The 23613-nt window shown below is 41.5% G+C and overlaps 1 protein-coding gene across 2 annotated transcripts; it reads left to right on the forward strand.

The window, feature by feature from the left end:
* Positions 1 to 1818: 1818 nt before the first annotated feature.
* On the forward strand, positions 1819 to 23370 carry nap1l1 (nucleosome assembly protein 1-like 1). Of its 2 annotated transcripts, none has more exons than XM_054624318.1 (15): positions 1819 to 1947; positions 5572 to 5610; positions 7396 to 7484; positions 9426 to 9528; positions 12076 to 12217; positions 13222 to 13314; positions 13859 to 13987; positions 14201 to 14272; positions 14362 to 14501; positions 15435 to 15580; positions 15702 to 15721; positions 16056 to 16178; positions 16940 to 16972; positions 17132 to 17182; positions 21493 to 23370. In XM_054624318.1, the coding sequence occupies exons 1-15, from the start codon at positions 1820 to 1822 to the stop codon at positions 21529 to 21531; spliced, it is 1347 nt and encodes a 448-aa protein (XP_054480293.1). In that variant the 5' UTR covers position 1819; the 3' UTR covers positions 21532 to 23370. The 2 variants fall into 2 exon arrangements, with proteins under 2 accessions (XP_054480293.1, XP_054480294.1); XM_054624319.1 differs by having other exon boundaries at positions 1821 to 1947; positions 13222 to 13302.
* Positions 23371 to 23613: the final 243 nt, after the last annotated feature.

Consider the following 23613-nt stretch of genomic DNA (forward strand, 5'->3'; position numbering starts at 1 on the left):
CCAATTCAATAATCACAGTATCTGTCATCAGTATGAGAGGTGTAGCAGCTTTCCTCATACTGGCAGGACAAACGCTTCTCCCTGACAACAATAAAAACAGAATGCACAAAAACACCTTGGATGACTTTTTACATTTTGAATCCCATGGACTCTTTGGCAGGTCCACCACTGTTCCTCATCATAGGCTGAATAAATGAAATAAAATAATAACATGATGTACAATAATGGCATTTAGAGTTTTCAACGTGATGCAATTGTGCCGCTGTGAAAATGGATCTTTGATTTGAATATTTCATTTTATATGACTTTATATAATCTACCAATGAAGTCAATAAAATTTGACTGAAAGCTTCGGTTTAAGGTCAAATCTTTTTATTTTTTTGTAATTAAAAAGGTATTTCCAATCTTAATAATTGTAACATTCAGTGAAGCACTATTATTACATTACATTACATTACAGTCATTTAGCAGACGCTTTTATCCAAAGCGACTTACAATCAGTAGTATATTACATATCATTCACCCATTCACACACTGATGACAGGCTACCATGCAAGGTGCCACCATCAGACTCTAACTAACATTCATCATCCAGTCCACACCGATGGCAAGCCTTCGGGAGCAACTTGGGGTTAAGTGTCTTGCCCAAGGACACATCGACTGCCGAAGCCGGGTATCGAACCCCCGACCCTCTGATTGGAGAACTACCTTGCTCTCCACTACGCCACAGCCGCCCCATATTATGAGCAGACACTGTGTATAAAAACGTTCCAACTGGGAATCTAAGGGGATAGTTAAAGGGGACACCTGGAACATGATGGTTCAAGAAGTTAAAGGGGGGAGTCTGTTATTGCAATGATGTGTAACATGAAGACGATGATGGCTGAGGAAGTAGTGATGATTGTGATGTAGTAGTGAAGTTGCTCCTGAAGGCTTGCCATCGGTGTGGACTGGATGTTGCATGAATGTTAGTTAGAGTCTGATGGTGGCACCTTGCATGGTAGCCTGTCATCAGTGTGTGAATGGGTGAATGATATGTAATATACTACTGATTGTAAGTCGCTTTGGATAAAAGCGTCTGCTAAATGACTGTAATGTAATGTAATGTAATGTTAATACATATCATGCTGCTATTCGCAGGCGCAGGCTGAAAACTCACCTCTTCAAGAAGTACTACCCTGAGCCTTCCTCGTAGCACTTATTGCACTCGTATTAGTTGTTGCACTTACTGTATTTGTATCAGTTCGCTGCACTTATTGAATTTGTATTTGTTTACTGCACTTATCCTATTCGTAGTAGTTTGTAGCACTTACTATATTCGGATTAGTCTGTTGCAATTATTGTTTTCGTAGTAATTTGCCTCTGCACTGTACTTTTGCTCTGGTTTATGCTTTAAGATGCTTGTTTAAGAAAGGAGATGCACTTATGACTTCTGGTGACTAGTAGTTCTCTTGAATACCTATGTTGAATACACTTCCTGTAAGTCGCTTTGGATAAAAGCGTCTGCTAAATGACTGTAATGTAATGTAATGTAATGTAATATTCTTGATGAAGGATGATGGCTATGACAAATCAGGGTGACAGTGAGGATGATGAGGGTGAGCTTTTGTATCAGCTAGTGCTGATGAGGAAGGAAGAAACGATGGTGAAAAAAACAATGAGGTGAGGAAGAGGGGTGGTGAAGGATTAGAGGAAGGAGATCATGGTGGTGCTGATGATGATTCAACATCCCCTGCTCCCCCCAATAGGGGCACCCTCGCCCCGCCCCTCCCCTGTGCAGCGTTGCCTCGGCGACGGCCGGTTTACGTGATGACGTCGGATGTATATGAGCGCAGGCGGCGGGATCTCTCTCCCTTTTACCGCCATCGGAGCGGAGTCTTTCTTCCCCGGGACATCGACACTGCGCAGCGCCGCTTCACCAGTCCAGCCTCCGGCCACAAAGCCAAGGTAAGGGACAGGTCTCGGAAATGTCGCCAACACCCCGAGCTCCTGCGTCCGGTTCAGGAGCTGCATTTCAGTCCGGCTGCTCGGTTTAACGGCGCCGGAGGAGGACGGCTACAGCTAGGGAGGGCAGACAGCAGCCATTGAGGCTCCACCATGATGTGTGTTAACGCTACACCAGATTAAAATAAATAATGAAACCACGGCTACCGGGCATGTCCGTGAGCCCGGGCTCGTTGAGACGATCACTGCGTCGGTAGGACGGACACGACGTCGGACATTTTGCTGTAATTGTCAACGTTTCTCGGGAGTCCGTTGACACGTGTCTTGTATATTTTTTGGACTTGACCTTATTTGTAGGAGGATGATACTCAGGCTGTGGACACGTGATACCGTTACACAGCCTAACCCGGGTCGTAGCGTGGTACCGGACTGGCCCACATTGTCCGAGTCTGTCGAGGCTGGTCCTCACAGTAATGCGCATCAAGCTAGCAGCACATAAGCTAGCTTAAGTAGCCCGACCCAGCGAGGCGGTGCGGTGACAAGACCGGGCAGGCCGGATAAAGTTAGCCGGTTTATTAGCCCGAGGGTCGGCTCGCTTGTGCAGGGAGAGTGGCCGGTTGTTGGTGGACGGTGGACGGTGGACGTCTCAACAGGTTAGGCCGGTTCACTCGGACCGAAATTAAGTTTAAAATGCAGGCGAAGGAGTGGCCCGGCACACACCCGGGGCTTTTCTCTTTTTTTTCTTTTTTTTTCTCCTCTCTCGTCAGTCAGTCACTGATGTTCACTAGACTTGAGGGTGCAACACGTGGTCGCTGGGCAGGATTATGAGACAAGGACTAGTCCCAGGATCTAGGACGGTGTTTGGTCTCTGCAGGGGCCGGTGTTATACCTGCAGTTACACTTGTTCACACACACATGTGAGGAAACATGAATTGTGACTGTTTGGTGGCTTTTTGTGACAGGGGTGAGATATCAGGGGTGTATTTGCACATGTTTGGCAGTAGCACTCCAAACGACTTGTTAAAGCTGTAATAAATATAACGGATATGTCTAATTTCCTGAGTCATCACTTGTGATGTTATCCACTGAGATGACAAAAATGTTGCATGAAGATACTTGAACGTGTACAGGTATTATATGAACTTCCACTGACACATGGCACAAATGCTCTCATAACTTATCTGCATGTAATGTAATGAAAATGCTGGAGCCTGATCTCCCTTTAGATTACATAATTTACCTGCGATTATGTTTGACTATTAAAAAGCATGTATTGACCTCAATTTGAGACACCCTGACATCAGTTTGAGCAACGACAGTATATTAGAAAAATGTGTGCTGCTGCTGCTGCTAAAAGCTTTGTACAGTACTTTCCCATCAATAATTTGGCATTGTAGAGAATACAAGATGGCTGTGGTGGATGTCATCTTACTTTAGATATTGGAGTGTGATGTGAGGCACATGTGCCTTTGTTCGTTTGAACCATTGTTGACTAAAAAGTGAGAGCTTTAAAGTGTATTTCCATATTTAATAACTGACAGAATGCAGCTTTCCGTGGAGGAATGGGGACATGATTAAAGCCACAAATCAGTGTCAACACACCGCCTGCTCTTTTCATCAGTTATTCCCGTTATGGAGGAAGAAACGGTTTGATCTGCCACTTTGTACTCAGCTGAGCGAGCTGTCACACCAGCTCCCTAGCTAAATAATGCTGTATTAGCCGAATGTAGGCCAGCTAATGTATAGCGAGATGGTGATGATATGACAGCTTTTCAGTAAGGATATCAGTCCTCTTCTTGGTTTTGGTGTAAATTGTTAGGTCTCTGTGGAAAAACGGTTGCATCTCGGCGGCGGATTTTCTGATCATGTGTGACTGCAGAGGTTCTGAAGTTCTGGGCCTTGGGATGCATGAAAATCTATGTCTATAAAATATCAGGATATATCAAAAATTGTCCTTTAACCATTTGCCAGTCAAAGGTATTTGTTCTCAATAACATAAAGAAGAAAAAAACTAAAGTTAATTTTATTGATAAAACATTTTGCTTGAAAAATGATTTAAAACTGTTTTATTGTGTCGATTCACATCTAAGAAAATGCGTCCAGATTTCCTCTTTCTTTACTTTCCTCTCAGCTGCCCTACCTTACATCCTGTCCCAGAATGGAAAACATAATGTAAAATACTTGATTAAGCAACCTACGAGAATGAAATCAAAAACTGCTGCTAGGCTTTATCCACATTTCATACAGTAGACATAATACCCTCCTCCCCCTCTATTAATCAAACCAAACTCATCTTCATCTTCATCAAACTTTGTTTTCCTTACCAACCAGTTTACCAAAGTCATCTGAAAATTCAAAACTATGAAATTTGACTAAAAAGCCATTGTGTACAGAGAATCTGTTAACATTGGCCATAAATTACATTTTACATACTAGTTTAAATACATTTGAATATCTGTTAATGTTTAATGTACCTGTGGAGGGAATTGGTGCAGATTATCAATACCATAATGTTGGGTTATTGCTGAAGTAGCAACGCTACTAGCTGTTGCCACAATACAAACCAGTTTAGCCAATACAATCATAACGGTTAAAGTTAGCCTAGTAAAGACCCATAAATTGATAAACTGTGAATTTGATCTGATAATTGCTACTGAGGTTTATATATATTTTATATGGCAGCTGATCATTCATGTGAACTGAGTCAGCCTGGAGAAACTTATACTCTTTGAAGACCGACTTAAAAACAATATTTTAGAATGTGCAATTGCATACATGAAGTAATGTTTCTGTGTCACAGGTATGTCAATATACATTATAGTAATAATATATATAATGAGTATCTTGCCTGGCTTTGATCTTTTATGGGATGCAGGCTGTCTGTTCAGTGTTGTTGACTGCTGCATAGGGTTCCTTTTTATGCATTTCCTCTTAGATGGCAGTAGTCCCCACACAGCAATATTATGCAGTAGTAGGACCTGTAATGCTCTTTCATTTAATTTTTATTTGACCTGTTATAGTAAGGCTGGTGTTTCCTGCTGCAGAAAGGGGCCAGATCACCATGTATCTAAATGTAAAGTGTGATGCACTGAGGCCTCTTTGCAAATCAGTTGTAGGCCTGCACCACAATGACTTATCTTGTTGGACGATGCATCGTCCTAGAAATATAGTGATTATACAGTATAGTGAAGTTAACTCTTTAAAGGCGTAATTCACTTTTTAATAAAGATATTCAGACACATCACATCGGAATGTGGAAACAAATGGTAAAATATCCTAAATTAAAAAAATGAAACCACACAAACAAATCAATAACTAATATGGACTTTACCCAATTCTTGTAATGATCATTATACATTCAGGTTTAATGTTTAAACGTGTCAAACAAAGTATCAAGAATTGGGAATAGACAAAAACTTCTGTGGCTGTCATTTAAATGTCACTCATTTAGTGCTGCCAACTTTAACATCACCCCTGTAGTACTTTAAGCATCTTAGTATTCGCATCAGGAGTTATTTGCAAATGCTTTTTGACCAAAATCCGGAGACAATCATGTGTTATTTAATATTAATTAGTTTGTGTCCTCCAGTATTTCTAAACTAATTACTTCCTCTTCTCTCTCTGTAGCATCACTCAAGACTCAGCTAAGATGGCAGACATCGACAAGTAAGTACATCTTCTAACAGTGCTACTCTGTGGCAGACGCTCGTCTCCTCTGCTGGTCTGAGGCCTGTGAGGCCTGAAGTAAGCCCCAGGGGTCTGCGACAGTTTAAGGGAAAGCACCTGCTGTGATATCACTGATTTGAGGCGAGGTCAGATATACAAAGGGATCCAACCAATAAATGGCGGCGCAGCAGACTCTCCCACGATCAGCCTTAATCCAAGACCAGGGCTGTTTGGGATGCTACGCTTGGGCTCAGATTGCTTCCTGACACACTTAAAACATACATACATACATACATACATACATACATACATACATACATACATACATACATAAATGAGACACCTCACAACATTAAAGAGAATGACCTTAACAGGCTTCCATCAGGACTGACACTCCAGTGGTTGTCACACAACACAGGGATACACACACACACACACACACACACACACACACACACACACACACACACACACACACACTCTCTCTGTCTCTCCGTTGGCCATTGATTTTTATTTTCTACTGCAGACTGACAGGAGGATAAGAGGCCATGCTGGTGAAGCCGTGTCGTATTCAGTATTGAGCTCTCCTGCACTGCATCTTAAAGTAGGGCGTCATGTTTCAGTGCCTAGAGTAGCATCATGGGTAAAAAAAAAAGAAAAAAAACTCAGTTCTGATTACTGCTGGTTTAAACCGCTGAGAATTGTATATTGTCTGGTAGGGCTGGTACAGGTACTGTAAAGATTGCCTACACTCGCCTCTAAACATCAACAGTTGGCTGCTTACAGCTAACGCTGCGAACAGAGCTAAACACGTCAACAGCGCTGACAGAGCTAACAGTTTTACCCTGGGCGTGAACCAGAGGGTGGGCTACATTTCTGTTCCTCCAAGGCGGGTCGGGGGGTTGATGAGGGCTGTGCAGAGACGTGACAATTGGCTAGCTTGTGGGACTTGCACTCATAGCTTTCATTCGCATGATGGGTAAAGAATAAAGCACTCTATTGGTATCGGTATCACTTTAAGAGTACTGGTATTGGTACTGGGGTCTTCATTTAAAAAAAAGATGATACCAGCCCTGTTGTCTGGGCCTAAACTGTTCCTCCTCTTAATAACATACCAATGTGCCCTTGAGCTGAGCATGCAAGTAGGGCTGCAGCTATTGTTTCTTAACCCTCAAGTGCTCAGCCAATAATTCTCATGCATATTCTTTGACGTTTCAGTTGTTAATTTGATTTTCCATGGATAATGTAAGACTAAAATTGTTTTTAAGTTTTCAACAAGCAATTATATTTTCAGAACTAAGAGGAATTAAGAGTTTAATATTTGGTTGGTTGACGCAGCAGTCCCCGGCAACCTCACCTTTAAAGTGACGGTGAAATTGAAAATGCCTTTGCCTGCTTATATTGTGCACCTATTTAACATGTGCACTTTTTTTTTATATCAAAATCTTATCTTTTTTTCCTGTTGAAAAAAATGCTAATGTGAGCTAGAACCAACTCATTTTAAACAGTAATATGACATCCATCCTTCAATCAATCATCCTTTGTAGGTCCTTGCTACATTCTAAGCCTGCCCACTTTTTCACGGTCCAATCCGATGCTTAGGATTTAATTTAAATTCCCCTAATAACCTTACACCGCTCAAATATTCTGTTGTATTGGGACTTTAAACGTGCCAGAAGTAGATGGTGGCAGGTGTTGATTCTGCACACTCCAACAGTGTGATGTGTCTGCGTTTTGTTGACCTTCCCCTCTGTCTTCCTCCACCTCTGTGTCCCCCCTGAGCAGCAAAGACCAGGCTGAGATGGACCCGGCAGATATGGAGGACGTGGAGGAAGTGGAAGAGGAGGAGACGGGAGAAGATGAAAACAGCAAAGGTAGGACTCTGCTAAAATGCTGCACCACATATTTCTGATGGTGTAATTGCCAGCAATGTGTAAGTATACTTACCGACGGTCTGTCTTTAAATGCAAACAAAACTGTGCAGAGGTAAAGGCATAGTTTAGATCATAAAATGTTCTAAATCATCATTCTAAATGTTATTCCAATAGCAGAGTACCAATCTGAACTTTGTGTGTCTCTGTCTGGTACTTAAACAGAAGAGTTATTATGACATTATTTTTGAATTGTAGTTCAGAGCTGGCAGACACTAATCCGTTTTATTTTGGGTTCTCGATACCGTTTATGCCTCCTTTTGATGCCCAATAAATGATTCAGACGGTTCCTCATATATCGGCCTACTCCCGGCTCATTGTGGATAGATATAGACGGCTGTTTGGCCTCGTCTATTTATAACAAGTTTGAATAGTTTTTTTTTTTTTAAAGGCCAGACTTTGAAAGGAAGCTCATTCTGGCTGCCTGCGACTGATCGGTCACGGCAAGCACACACTCAGAAAAAAGCTTTACACGAGGCAGGAGATTATAATACCCATGAGTAATACAGTTGCAGCATGCCACTGATGACGTGCAGCGCCAACTCTCGTTTATAACCCTTGCATGTCACTAGTTCACACATCACTGCTGCAACCTCGGAAGGACTCGCAAATCACTGCATTGTTTAAAAGCAAAAGGCCTGCCGCCATCACAGTGTAAATTATTCAGCTGGACCTTACCCCATCCTCAAGTTTATTCAGTGTTGTAGAAGGTGTCACTCCTATTTCTTTGAAAATAGGGATGCATTAATGCTCCACCTATAAATGCAAAGGTGGCAGGGTTACTGCCATCAAACCCTTCACCTACAATGTGTATGTACAATGCAAAACTAGATGATAGTTGTAGGGGGTTGGACCTGAAACAAACCAGTAACATCAATTAGGACATTTTGCGCATCTGTTATTTTATGACCCCAAAAAGTCCATGACCTTCTACTGAGCGTTGTTTACTATCTTCAGGAGTTGGTAGAAGGAAATGAATGCGAGGCAGAGAGCAAACGGTTAAAATGCAACCAGTTTGTGTGGCGCAGTGCATGAGGAGCATGCTTAAAGTGATATTCCACCGCCATCTTTAAGGAGCAAACACAGAGGCCGTTCAAGGTCATCGGAAAAGAAGTATTTAGTTTCCTCATGGATGGAGAAATGCAGTGGATTCAGATGTGACCCAATGTTAATTGAGTGGTTTAAGAAGTTTCCCTTAGATATTTTGATAGATGGATAGATAGATTAATGCATGTTCAGTTGACATCCTTTTTGTTGAGAAGCAAAACCATGTAAGAAGTGAGTGTTAAGACAATTGGCGGAGTATCATTTTTGGGGACCCGATTTTAAACGTACAGAATTCAGCGCTCAACCCTACTCATTATCATCTCATCCCCACCCCCATTGATGTGTCCACCGAAAAAGCAACAGCTTGCGTTGTGTGACTAGAGACAGCATAGGTGTATTTATTTGGAGTCTTGGACAGCTGATCCATGCTGGCTGGTAACACGTTCCAGGCAACACGCTCAGGATGTGCCAACAGAGAAAAGTGACTTCCAATCTCTTTAATCTTCTCACCTGCCAGCAGCGATGCGGCTGAGCTTTGATAGGTGCAAGCAATGTGTCGGACACTTGGACTGTACCATCTGTCACCTGTCCACTTGCACAAAGGAAGAGCACTCTTTATTGGTGACTGCCTCCTCGTATGTCGATACAACACTGGCAATATGTGCACATTCATTACACACAGGTAAACACACATAACGTACATCAGGTGGGCTCAGGAAGGGTCAAGTTATCATACCGATGAGGACAAATAAAAGTGGTGCTTCCTGTCCAGAAAATGAATGTGCCGGTGAAACTGCCTTCATAAATTTGACTGTGTGTATGCGTTTGTTTTCTCAGCTCGTCAGCTGACCGTGCAGATGATGCAGAACCCACAGATCCTGGCTGCGCTGCAGGAGAGGCTGGACGGTCTGAACGGCTCGCCGTCGGGCTACATGGAGAGGTGAGACACAATCTGCAGCATAGGTCACAGACTGTAGGTGTAGCTGGCAAAAAGCCATAAACCAACCTCCACAATGCTGAGGAGGGATCGTAATTATCTGTAAACTCGTATCTCGTATGCATGGACTACTTTATTACCTTTTATTCAAGCCATGTAAAGAAACAAGTTAAGTATTAAATGCATTATAAAGAAACAAAGGTTGAATATCCTGTAAACAATTTGATTTGGGTGCAAAATATTTACTCTTACTTCCTGTTTCTAAAGCACCTTGAAACGAATTCTATGTCTTTGTATAATCCCTGGACATGTCAGTAGATCTTTTATCAGTTAACTATTTGTGACAGTTACGTTTAAAATTTAAATCAAAACATTTCTATTTTAAATGTTTGTGTAAAATTGGTAAAAAAACATAAAATCAAGATATTAGATTTGTTTTTTCTCAGTAAGTTGCACTGTGGATGTGTTTTAACCACGCTGTTGAATCCTGTTGTTGTCGGGCTATCAGTCATAGGTTGTGATCATTGTGAATATTTTTGCTTGAGCCAACTGCACACTTAAACGGGTGAGCTGAGAGTACAGCCAATGACGGTTAAATGATCCATAGTTGGTGTATAGATGGCAGTCGGCAAGCGCTCAGTTTTGTGAAGCAGACGTGGTTATTGGCCCAGCATCAAAGCAATGTACTGCTGTGGACGAGGATGGCGTCAAAACGTATTTTGGAGAGTGTGAAATCAGAGGCCGACTTATAAAAATCAGTATCTGTTTAAGTGCATGCTTATTTAATAATATTTTTGCAGGTTTACTTTGACATGAGACAGCCGTTTCTGAAGGAGAATGAAAGCCGTTATCAATATATGCTCCAACCAAAGCCAAAAGACTTTAATGGGAAAAACAACACCAGTAATTTAACCTTGCAGAACACACGGGTTGCTGGTCTACACCTGCCTCGATCTGTGAATTTGGTGAATCTGAACTAGCCAAAGTGTTATTTTGTGATGTTTGTTAGTTCGGATTTATCAAAGTCACACAATAACACAAACAAGTAACCGATGGAGGCAGGGAAGAACAGCAACCCTCTGCTCTACAAGGAAATATTACTGGGTTTTTTTGTTCTTTTTCAATGAAGACTTGTGGCTTTGGTGAGAGCATAGATAACTGTTTCTGCTTCAGACTATATAACTGACTTACAACAAGTTAAACTGTCAAAAATAATCTAAATATAGCGTTCACTTAAACTGTTGTTTTTTTTTTAGGTCTGCCTTTGTTTTAGGTGGCTAAAATAGATTTTTCTGACGTCCGTGTCCATGGCAGCACACTGCTTTGCTGCTATTCATGGAGCTGGTGCGGAGGTAGAAGTCTGAGATGCTCTAGTGAATGTATTCCTGTGTCTTTGGCTGAGGGGCTGTGCCGCCCACTGCTCCTTTTTTCAGCAAAATCATCAGCGAGCAGCTCTTTGATCAACTTGTCAAGTATTTGGCATCCACTAACAAACTCACCAGTTTACAGCATCCCAGCACTTGGGACCAAACAGACATCTCCTTGCCAGCATAGTGCAGGCGTTTTGATTTATCCTACTGCAGAGAAACTTGACTCTGTAGCCGCACTCCAGCTCTCAAAGCCTGGATGATGTTGATCGATGTTAAGGCTCCTACCAGTTCTCAGACGAAGACAATGATTTCATTTTAACACAACATGCAAAATGAACGCTTGTTGAAACCTTTGTAGCATTGTAGCCATGTTCTGCTTTTGTCTTGTTTTTCAATTTTAGAAGTGATGGGTGGCCAACAAAAATCCCCTTCATTAATTCAACCTGTGGAGATAAGACTTCCCAGGGTGCGCTTTATAGTATTAATGCTATAGAGACATTTGCCACACAAGCAAGATAAGACAACATTCAAAACAGCAGCTGGATACAGCCGCATTCGCTGTCTCCCGACTTGGAACAATTGAAAAAAAGAGGCTGCCGCTTTGGAAAAAAGACGCAATGTGGTCACTCAGCCAAGAGAGAATTTAGAAAATATTTACAATCTTGAGGGACTTATTACATGATCCACACCAGGAACCTAAAGCATAAACAAATAAATCTGTATACGAGAAAGACATCCCACCTTCACTCTGCTGTTAAATGAAGCAAATCTCAATAAAACCTGTTCTTGGCATAGTATTTGTTTGTATACTGTGTGTACCTTGAAGGCCACCCTCATTTATTGAATATCCTTTAGGGAAAGTGCTGCTCTGCTCTAAAGCTCTCATTAACTACTGAGGCAGCATCCTCTCTGCTACCATTTGCTGCACATTTTGTCCTGTGTTTTTATACTTGGAAGCAAAGGTCACAAAATAATATCTTAGGTTTTGTTGAGTTTGTGCAGCCCTTTCTACAATCTGAAACCTAAGCGGTTACAATTTATAGGTCAGTCCAATTGGTGTGCTTTTTCTTTTTGAAAAATTTACCAGAAGTGTAATAATTGCAGTTACAATAACTGATCCTTATGCTGGGATTTTTTGAGGATTGTACTCATATCTGTGTTCATATTTGTTGCCCCACAGCTTACCAAAGGTTGTAAAGAGACGTGTGAACGCCCTCAAGAACCTGCAGGTCAAATGTGCCCACATTGAGGCCAAGTTCTACGAAGAAGTCCATGAACTGGAGAGAAAGTACGCGGCCCTCTACCAGCCCCTCTTTGACAAAGTACGTCATCCATACGCTTTCTTTATTGTGACCTTCAGTATTGTATTCCAGCAGCTTTATATATATTTTCGGTTATTTGTGCGTTTCTAGCTACAGGTAAAGTTTCCTCAAAGCATAAATTCAAAGATTAGCATCACAATTCTGTTTGCTTTTAAAATAATCATGAACCTTTCATGATTATGAGTGTATCAGTGTTTTACAAATCATCAAAAACAATACAACAATGCAATACATGGTTGATATAGTCTCTCTCGGCATCTGTTACCTTGAGCCAACTGCCATGTTTATGCTAATCTGTAAATCCAGGAAACACCCCCAAGAAATGCTACTATAATAGATATAGCATTTTATTATTGTTTACCCTTCACGACTTATATTAAAGTAAGTAAGTATGCGACATCCTCTGTCCCGGTAACGGAGTACCTTTTTCTTGTTAAAACCCTTGTAAAAACTTCTGCATCTAAATGAAGAGTGTCAACCCCGCATGGACACACTAAATGAGCGCAAAACAATGTGAAATTTTCCCCACATGCATGGCCAGAGCCTTCAAATGCATAAGACCTCATGTAAAACCTGAAAGGGTCTGTAGTTGTTGTCGGAATGAATGGATATGAAGCTTTGAACCATTCGGTACGTCCCCATAATGCTTTTGAGCACATGACTCAGCAGTACTTCCTCATCAAGTGAGGTGGACCCTGCTCACTTAGATCCAACTGGATTTTTTTTGTGGAGAGTCGACTTACCAGTGTGGACCGTTTCTAGATAGTCCACCCGCATGTTCCTCAATGCTAATGCAGCGCGAAAGGCGTTTTGTTTTCACGTAAAGCGACGAGATTCCCAAGAAAAGCCTGTGTTCTCTCTGGTCACTGAAACGGAGCACAATGTTTTGTTTTACTATTCACTTGTTTTCAGAAAGATATAACTCGTATGAAAATGTATACATCACTTGGATGCAGCTGGTACAAACACCGAATTGAATATTTTTCTCCTCTTGCTCTTTACAGCGAAGCGAAATAGTGAAAGCAGCGTATGAGCCCACAGACGAGGAGTGTGAATGGAAGGCGGATGAGGAGGAAGAGCTGACAGTAAGTAAGCAGGTACAGGTGACGTATACACCTGCATGCTCCCTGTCTGCCTGAACACTTTATTTCCTTTTTCTATTTCGTTTCATGCGCTTAGTTTAAAAGTCTCAAGAGATACAACATTCATCTAGACGTTTTTACGGACACAGCTATACTCTACAACCAAACCAAAGTCATGGAATCACTGAGTCAAAGCGGGGAGGATAAAATCAGCAAACTATGGGTGTTATCCGTTGTCACCTTAACCACACTCTATCACTCTGTTTAGTTTTACCACATGTGTTTTGATGCATCAAGATGAATCGGTAATCGTTTTATAATCTCATCCTAGCCCTCTGAATCGTAATGGAATCGTGAGGTGCACATAGATTCCCACCCCTAGAAAGAAAGCGGGACACAATAAATCACAGATGTACATTTGATGAAATCAGTATAATTGGATTGAGTGCTGTCTCTGTGGGTGTAGGTGGTTAAAATCCTTGTTTCATATTGCATGATAGGTGGAAAAGAAACAGTTGACCATGTGTTATTTTGAAAAGAAAATGTCTCCCTCAACCAGGACGAGATGAAGGAGAAGGCCAAGTTGGAGGAAGAGAAGAAGGACGAGGAGAAGGAGGACCCCAAAGGCATCCCGGAGTTCTGGTTAACAGTCTTCAAAAACGTGGACCTGCTCAGTGACATGCTGCAGGTAGGTCCATCTGGTCGGCTGCTATAGTGGCATGGAAAGTGGGTCAGAGGCTGTATTTGTGATGTGGAAAATCAGGGTTTGCTTCCATCTGCTGGCCAAGTTGTGTAGAACATGGGTTTGCAGTGGGGATCATAACACATGGTGTATTACTAACCACAAGTTAAAACAGAAACGCGCCCCTCTGAATGCCGTGCTGCTTCTCTCTCCCCTCAGGAACACGATGAACCCATCCTCAAACATTTACATGACATTAAAGTGAAGTTCTCGGATCCAGGACAGCCCATGGTGAGTGAGAGCAACTCAAGTTTAATGTCTGGAAACGGTTGGTTAACGCTGACCCGTCCCTAATCGCCATCTGGTTCTCTTCTCCCCAGAGCTTCACGCTAGAGTTCCACTTCGAGGCCAACGACTTCTTCACGAACACGGTGTTGACGAAAACCTACAAGATGAGGTCGGAGCCGGACGAGAGCGACCCCTTCTCCTTCGACGGGCCAGAGATCATGTGCTGCACGGGGTGAGCACAGCACCGGATGTTGTGTTTTGTCTTCGTGTTAACTGTTATACATCACTAGGCACATTTTTGGGTCTTGAATTTGTCATCATTTTAATGTTTATGGCATACATTTTGGCAAGGTTGTGTTATTGTTTTCAGATTTTAGAAGTTCAACCTTAGCTCCTATGAGTCTGTAAACTGTGTAGCCAAAATGCAGACACTCAAACCTTCAAGGTCAAACATTTCAAATATATAATATCCAATAGAATCAACAATTTTGATCATTCAGCATTTTCTAAACATTACAACCACAATCATACGTTCTATTATATTAGGATTTAAATCTAGAGCCCTGGCTTCACAATTGTAGTTTTTTACTATTTTCAACCAGATTGAGTCATGTTCTCATGTTGGCCCTTTGGGGGGAAACCTATGCTATTTTCCTAGTTCCCACTAGGGGCACTGCTGCTGTATGACATGTTTGATGGAATGCATCAAATTATTTAATCTTTTTTTATGAATAAAACTGTTGCATTATGAAAGTAATTTAAAGGCTTAAAAATCTGCAAATCAAATATTTTGAAGTTATTTTTAAGGACTGATGACTGTTTCCTGTTATATTATTAGTAGTACTGTGATATTGTGTCTTATTTTTTTTTATTAAGTAATGACATTTGTCTCATTTTCATACTGATTTGCATCGGAGTGTTCTTTGAGTTCTATCAAAAGATGAGGATTTTTAGGAACATTATAATTTCTATACTTTCAAGGTTGCTGGTTTATAAGATCAGCCTTGTTATTTAATAAACCACTCCCTTAACAAGCACCATAACCTGCACCACCATAACATTTCACTCAACCTCACCAGCTAGATCAAACCCCAGATATCATTTAGGTTTTGACATTTAAAAATGTCGGACACTGACCTTGCCGCCTCCTCGTGTTTCACCACAGTTGCACGATCGAGTGGACGAAGGGCAAGAACGTCACGTTGAAAACAATCAAGAAGAAACAGAAGCACAAGGGCCGCGGAACAGTGAGGACGGTCACCAAAACGGTCCCCAACGACTCCTTCTTCAACTTCTTCACCCCGCCAGAGGGTAAGGATGACGGGGCAGAAATATTCAGCTCAGCTATGCATGGCCAGTTGATTCAGGGTTTACTAAAATGATAAGTTTAGTCCTGGTTTAACTAACTTCAACTATCTGCATTTGTTTACAGTTCCAGAAAATGGAGAGTTGGTGAGTCACTGTACTCTGTTCTTCTACACTTTGAAATTCCCTATTGACTGTATTTATGTTTAGCATTCAACAGCTTTAAGCAACAGCAATAAATAACTTACTAGGAGCAGAAACTAGTATTCAAAGAACCTTCATTCAGATGATATAGATTTCTCAGTTATTTTAAATATTAACTATTAAGCTTAATGACCCAAATGTTTTGTATATCTCTTTTTTGCCATTACAAAAAAAAGTCCAGGTGTCTTACCAGTCCAGCCCTGAATGCGTCACATGAAAACTTTAGCTAGTACTGTTTTAAACATGAATGAACTTTGACTGGCCTGTCTGTCTTCAGGACGAGGACTCTGAGGCAGTCCTGGCTGCAGACTTTGAAATCGGCCACTTCATCCGTGAGCGTATCGTACCTCGGGCCGTGCTTTACTTCACAGGAGAGGCCATCGAGGATGATGACGACGACGTGAGTGTTCTTCAGTTTGATCAGTTGTAAACTAAGGCACACTGGAATGGACATGTCACCGTTCTAGTAGTTTCACTATGCTGTGGTTGACTACGTTATGGCTTTGGCAGGGGAATGAGCTCTGCTGTCTTTCAGCTTGCAGTTGTAAGGAATGTTCTGCTAATGGTTGGACATTTAGCAGAAGATTTGTAACATTACTGTTTTCATTATGAAAATAAGGAACATTTCAAACACTTCCATACAAACTACTTCCCAAGAGACAACAGGTCACAATAGGCTGTTAAACTGAAGATCATCTCTCATGCCAATAAACTGAAAATAAATGTAATTAAAATGAACACTTTTGCATTAGAAGTGTTTTTAATTAGTTTCCACCATGGCCACATTTACACATTCAAAGCAAACATTTCTTATCCCAGCATGTCCAGCGGAGGACCAGTGTCGACACATCTTCCTCGTCTTGTACTTGACTCTGGCTCTGCTGCTGGTGTAGACTGGGCCTGTATTACATTTGGTTCCACATTATGTGCATCAGTCTACATGCAGTTTATTCTGCGTGCACTAAACAGTAACTGCAATACCGTTACAGCCCTAGTTATTAAGATGTCAGTTGTTTTAACTGACTATTGAGTATTCTTAACTTGAAATATGCATATGTTCAATTTTATTTGAGGAAAAACATGACGCTAGCTTGTTTCTTCATCAAATTTTTCTTTTTCTTTTTTTAATCAAGCCTACTCTCACATTTGTGTTTTTTACAGTACGATGAAGAGGGAGAGGAGGCGGACGATGAGGTAAGATCATTTAGGGCCACAGTTATGGTATGAAAGTCGTTGACCACAACGTATGTAAAGCTGTGTGGTTTTAGTGCTGTGATGGACATGGATGTGTGTTAATTATGGCCGCGTCAAGGAACACAAGTAGTCTAAAGTCATTCTGTGCTGTGTGTTCAGGAGGGAGAGGAGGAGGCTGATGAAGAGAACGACCCCGACTACGATCCCAAGGTGAGATCCCACGTCGTCGTCCCCCCAAAGATCTCTGGTGTCCTGACAAAGACCTTACTCAGCTCTTCTCAACCTTGTTGGCTCAGGATGCTCTTTCCAAACAGTGAAGCAGCTCTCACTGTCAGCCACTGATAGCTGCAGTGATCTGTCAGAACCTTTTTTTAAATGTCCCAGTAAGACACGTTTAGCATTACCACCATCCAGTGTCCTACGGGTGTCACTGAGCTGCAGGTAGAGAACGGCTGTCCTAAATCTCTTGTCAGGTTTCAACATACAGAATACATACTGTCAATGCATCTCATTTTACACCAGCTTTTGGTTTGCTTCAGCTTTTATTTTGTTGTTGTGATCTTGATTTGGCTTCCAGACAACAACAAAAAAAATCACTCCCAGAAGATATTTTTCCTCTTCCCCATTTCTAAACCAGATCCTGAACCTGTATCTCGGACTTAGTTCTCACCAGTCAGTTAAAGGGGCAGTTCAACCTAAATTCAAAACAACATAATTTTCCTCTCACCTGTGGTGCTATTTAGCATTCTGGTTAGTTTTGTTGTCGGTGGTCTAGTGCTAAAGATATCGTTTTTCTCTCCAATTATAATGGGTCTACATGGCACTTGGCTTGTGGTGCTCAAAGCACCAATAAAACATTTGGAAAAACTCAACAGCAATGTCTCTTTCCAGAAATCAAGACCTGATTAATCAAGATAATCCAGAGACTGTTTTGAGCAGTTTCATGTAGGAACTATTTTCTTTCCTCCCAACTACACCTACAACTGTACTGTAATGTAATGTAATGTAACTGTATTTCCGTCCAAAAAGGGAACTTGCATCTACTGATGGATGAGAGGCTCATGCTTGTGACTTTGCAAGATGTAAACACAAACTGCATCCTACTCGGCTGAGCTGTAACGTTAGCTAGCTGAATGGTGTGAGCTAGCAGTATAGATGTATGCTTCCTTCTGAGCTGAGATACGGTTAGCTGTTGTAGTTGAGTAGAAATAATAAATAATGTTGTCCCATTATATTGGAGAGAAGGCAGACATCTCTATGGACAATATGTCCAAAACTTAGCAGCTCATATCAAAACTATAAAGAGATAAATGTCACTACAAGGAAGAGGAAAATATGTATTTTTGAAGAGGGGGGTGAACTGTGCCTTTAAGTCTAACTGCTGCATGTAGTTACTAAAACCTAAACCTTATGCAACACACAGATCCAGTTTGCCTGGAGAGACAATATTAATTTCAATTATAGACATGAGTATTACAGCCTTAGTAAATTGCATGATTTGTGTAGGAAATACAGTAAATATAAAATAAAGTAGTTTGTTTGAATGAATTAAGTGCTAAACCTGCAGAGGTTTACTGTTATTTGAGTGGGACCCACCAATGATGGTTCTCCCCTGTAGTCTCTGTTTACTCATATTTTCTGCCTCCCTGAAGGAGCTAATGTAGCTGAAAAAAGAAGAAGTTATGCAAGCTCAAAAGTATTGCAACATGTAGACAATGGATAATCTCTTGATACATAATATATTTAGTTTGTGTTCACCATGAGATGTCCACAGTGCACATACTGGTGTAGGCTTCTGTTTCTTTATTGGGTTGGTCTGAGTTTTGGATCTTTTATTTATATTAACCCGACTGGAGCAGCTTGTACATTTTGACACGATTTAAACAAGCATGACCTCTGCCTCTTTGCCAAACAAAAACGTCTTTGACATTCTGTATTCTGCTAGTTTTGCTTTATTTTTTTATTTTATTTTTCTCCTATTCATTAATGTTGCTTCATCTCCAGTCACTTTGGCATCTTTTGTCAGCTACTCTTTAAATTTTTCCTCACTAGGTTTAAGTGGTGACAGTAGAAAAATAACCCTATCCTGGTAGGTACAGCTTGTGAATTGTCAGCTTACTACCATCACACCCCCACCCTTCACCCCCACCCCACCACTCTGTTTTGGCTTTTTGCTTTCCTTCTCCCCCGTTCTTCCATCCTCTACCCATTTCTCTGCACCCCCCACCCCACACATGAGTCCTCCTGCCGCCGTGCTGCACCCTCCGAGTTACTAACCCACCGGTGTGTTGTTGGTTTTTTTTATTTGCAGTTTAACCCATCGTGAGTTCTGCATTTGCACCTGTATTATTTCTGTATGTTGAAGCTAGTCCAGCCCTCCCCTTCAATTTTTTTTAAAAAAAATTTTTTCTTCACCTTGTTGAACTCCATCCGTCCACAAACGCAGGCCAGTTTTGAGTTTTTGTGAGGATGAGGATTTCTTTCTGCCATAAATGATGTGCTTTGTTTATGGATGTCTTGTTTTAATACCCATTGAACATCATTGGTCCATACGTCCATGGTTTTTATCCTCCTGTCTTTCTCTATAGAATTGCTTTTAATGACTGGATAAAGGCCATGAAGGGGCTGTTTGTGTTAAACCCATGCCAACAAAATGTTTTATCTCTCTGAAGGTTAGATTATTGTTAGCCTTTAAAAAACGAAAAAGAAACTATTGCTTGCAACTAGGGATGTGTGTGATGAGTCAATTTAACGGTGCTGCAACACAAATACAAGTCAGTTAACTTTATTATTTTGTTAAGCAACATTACACATTTAAATTACATATTGACATGTACTGTTGGTCTCAACTCTGTTCTGAACTCATCAGCTGCTCATGACTCACTTCCACAACGTCACATTCTCTCGGTCCTCCGCCTGCCTCCTCTTTCTGAAACAGAGGCTGGGTTCAGCAGTCAGCCTGGTTCTCTCCCGATCCACTTGATGGCTGAGGCACACTGAAACTAGCTTGCTAGCACTTATGCTGCAGACTGACTGACTGAATCAACATAGCGGGCTAACGCAAGCTAGCTCAATGAATCACACCTGCATGCTAAGATACTAATAAATAGTACCATGACTCCTTAGACCACAGTCCATGCTGGTGTTTCAACAAACATTATGTTCATGAAAAATGTGATTAACGATTACAAATTGCTCTTATAATGTATTCAATATTTTTTTCATTTTACAATATTTATCTACCTTTATAGATTAAAATGTGGTCAATTGTGGTTTTCTTACTTTGAGTGGATCGACTACTCTGACTTTAAATGTGAGGGACGTTAGTCTTTAGGAACGTCCCTACTTGCAGCAGAAAAAAACATGATAAAGAAAACCGAGACAAGAAGTCTTTCGTCAGCACTACATCATAGTCTGTGATAGAAGCAGAGCTGTGCAAGACAAGATTTTACAACCAAAATGCCCAGAGTACTTTTTTTTTTTTTTTTTTTCTTTTGCTAAATGTATTGCGCTGAATAGCTGGAATGACCTTCCACTGTTCAGTCAGCGTTCCATCAGGCCATGGAGAGCAGCTGCAGTGTGCCATCACCTTCACTAGTGTCTGTCTGCTGGAAGGACGCCCTGCTCCTAGTACTAAATATCTCTTTTCAGCCCAGATCTACTCAAGTGTTCCCCTTTGGCTGCTTGTTGATTTGAGCCCAATGGCCATGAGGTTCTGATTAAGTGTTTACATGTATTATCCTGTAGCAGCAACCAAAAAAGCTCTTAATGCTTTTAAAGCTCTTTTTCAAATGTTAAAGTATCTCCTTCCAAAGTACATACTGAACAAAAGGCCTATTTACAAACGTAAAGCAATGCCAAAACAGTTTAATTAGTAAACTAAAACAAAAAAATGTAGCTAGTGCTAGGAAGTATACATCAATCTATAATATCTATTTTATGTTGCTGTGAAAACATCTTTCAAACTACTGTTTGCTTCTTGCCAAAGTTGTAATTTTACAAGATCACAGTTGGACACATCATGTTAACATTAGCATTTACCTTAGCCTAATTCTCATTTTTACTGAATGGAGCTTGAAGGCATCATAATGAAACTCAGTGCAATGTCCATAAACGTTGGACTGTTGCCTCTGCAGGACTGTCTGCTAACGGCTAACGATAACTAGCTCTCCTTCTGCCGATGTCAACGCGGATGTGTTCACAATGTAGCATTTATCAGGGAAATTTGGACTTTAGACAGTCGGTCTCGAGCCCGCCACAATACCTAAGATACTGTATAAAAATATGTACCGTCACATTTTCAAAATTTTGGCATCGAGGTATCTGCTCTGTAGTCGGGGAAATAAGGAACTTTTCAGATGTTATTTAAAATTTGTTGCAGCTTTTTAAATGTTTTAGTTCTTGAAATGGCTTTGCTGTGTTTTGAGGTGTGTGTGTGTGTGTGTGTGTGTTTAGTGTTTGCAGTGGTTTTCATCTAACAGTCCGCCTCCCTCCCCCCCGATCCCTGTGATTGCTTACAGAAGGATGCAGTCCCCCCAGCTGAGTGCAAGCAGCAGTGAAGCCTGGCCTGGCTGCCTTTGAGGATCAACTGCACTGTAACTGGCTTCTCAAATTAAAAGTAAAAAAAGAAAAACAGATCTAAAAAAATAGTTACTTACCGCCTTATAATGTTTTGTATTTTTCTTGGTAGAGAATTTGAAGAAAAAAAAAAAGTTTCAAGATTTTTGTTACAAAAACTCATGGTATAATACTGGGAGCTTCGTGGCTCAATATACATAGTATTTTACTAGACCTGTTTTTTTTCCTTCTCTTCCTCCTTCTCTGTACAATAGATAGAATACAAGAAAAAAAAATATCTCCCTCAAAAAGCATGAACTTGTTTCTTCACTGCTAAAACTAGTTTGGGTTCTCGTGAAGTCTTTTGTTGTATTTGCTCTTAGACAACAGCTGTGGTTTAGACTGCATCGGGGCAACATCGATTTATCAAACACCCCCTCCCTATTCCCCTACTCTTCCTCCTACCAAAGTTCCAGGTTGGTCAGTTCTGGTTGTGCCAGGTGATTTTTTTTTTTTTTTTTTTTTAATTCTTAGCGGGGGCTGAAGCACTGTAGCATTTCCAGCTCTAGTGACAGAGGATAGGTGGGTGACCTGCAGCCCGGGTGTCTATTCCACTTTATCTAATCTCCCTGAGCATGGGATCCGGAGCTGGTTGTTTTTGGGCTACTTCCTGCGCCCCTTGTGCTCTACTACTTTCCACTCTCCATACATTCCAGTAAGCAGACTGGCCGGCACCGGCGGTGAACCTCTCTCAAAAAACTGAATAGACTTATCTAAAATTGAGCCAAAAATGAAGTTTTTCCTGACCTCTTCGTCCCATCGTAGGTCGCTCCCAGGGCTTGGCGCAACCTGGTCGAGTCTCTTAAACATTCCAGAGAATTCTGGGCCACCCCAGGCCCCCAATAACCCAGTGCTTCAGGCTCCTCGTAGGCTCACAGTGGTGTGGCTGTCGTCGCTTTCTATAGCACTTTGTACTAGTGTGTGGTGTACCGGTGGCGTCCCATCATTGGTTAGCTGTCTGAGTACTCCTTGTAAGCAGCACTTTGTTTGACACCCGCTCCCCCAGCCCCTGCCTAAACAGGCGCTGGAGAGGAGGTGGCGGTACTGTAGCCCAGCTCTGTGGAGAGTTCAACTCGTGCCATCTTGTTTTTAAGTGCTTTGCCTCTCTCACCGGGGCAAGCACACTTGGCCTGTTCAGAGAGGCTCAGTAGGAACGGGGGTAGATGTAGCACAGCGAAGGGGAAAAGGGAAGTCCAGTCCAGGTTTTCAAGTGTCTGTGTACATGCCAGGTTCCCCAACCCCCTTTTCCCCATGCATCAGTTTATCACATTTACCTCACCAATTCGTGACCGGTCAGGTGACTACCGCAGACCTTAGTGCAGCCCCTGAGGTCCTGGTTCATTTTTAATCACTGTGAAAGAAGGGGAGGGGGGGGGATGCGTGATAAGGCCATCCTATTGGCCAATGACCCACGGCCCTCCCCCTACTCCCAAACTCCTCGCTTTGTTACCCAGAAGGCCACAGGGAAGCGCGTCAGAGCAATACTAAATAGCCAGGGAGGGGGACCTAAAGAAACCGTAGCCTGCCTCCCCCCACCCCCCCCATTCCATTTTCAATGCCTATTTGAGCTTGTGTTGGGCAGCATCGTGTCCACTGTGGAGAGCCAGGGTACCTCTCATTCTGCAGGGAGTATTCAGATCATGTTCATTGGAGAAGGATGTGAGGGGGTTTCTGTAGGGTCCTTCTGAACGGCTGTTGTCAAGGCAAAATGCTATGCTACAAAAATACTAATGTACTCAATAACTGTACGTGTATGTTCATGAATAAATTGGTTAAACATGTTTAATCTGGTCGACTCATTTTGTTATGCGAGTTTATCTGCGGTCTTGGGAATGTTAAAACCCAAAAAATAAGCCAATCAAAACTACTGATAAGGACAGATTATTTTCTTGGTTTCAATATTGTAAACTCTTTTCCAAAATATTTCTACAAATTAAACAAAGCCACTACAAGCTGATTTCTTTGGATAAAAGCGTCTGCTAAATGACTATAATGTAATGTAATGGTAGTTTGAACAAACTTCT

Source organism: Anoplopoma fimbria, chromosome 23 (assembly GCF_027596085.1).
Source record: "Anoplopoma fimbria isolate UVic2021 breed Golden Eagle Sablefish chromosome 23, Afim_UVic_2022, whole genome shotgun sequence".
NCBI classification, from domain to species: domain Eukaryota; kingdom Metazoa; phylum Chordata; class Actinopteri; order Perciformes; family Anoplopomatidae; genus Anoplopoma; species Anoplopoma fimbria.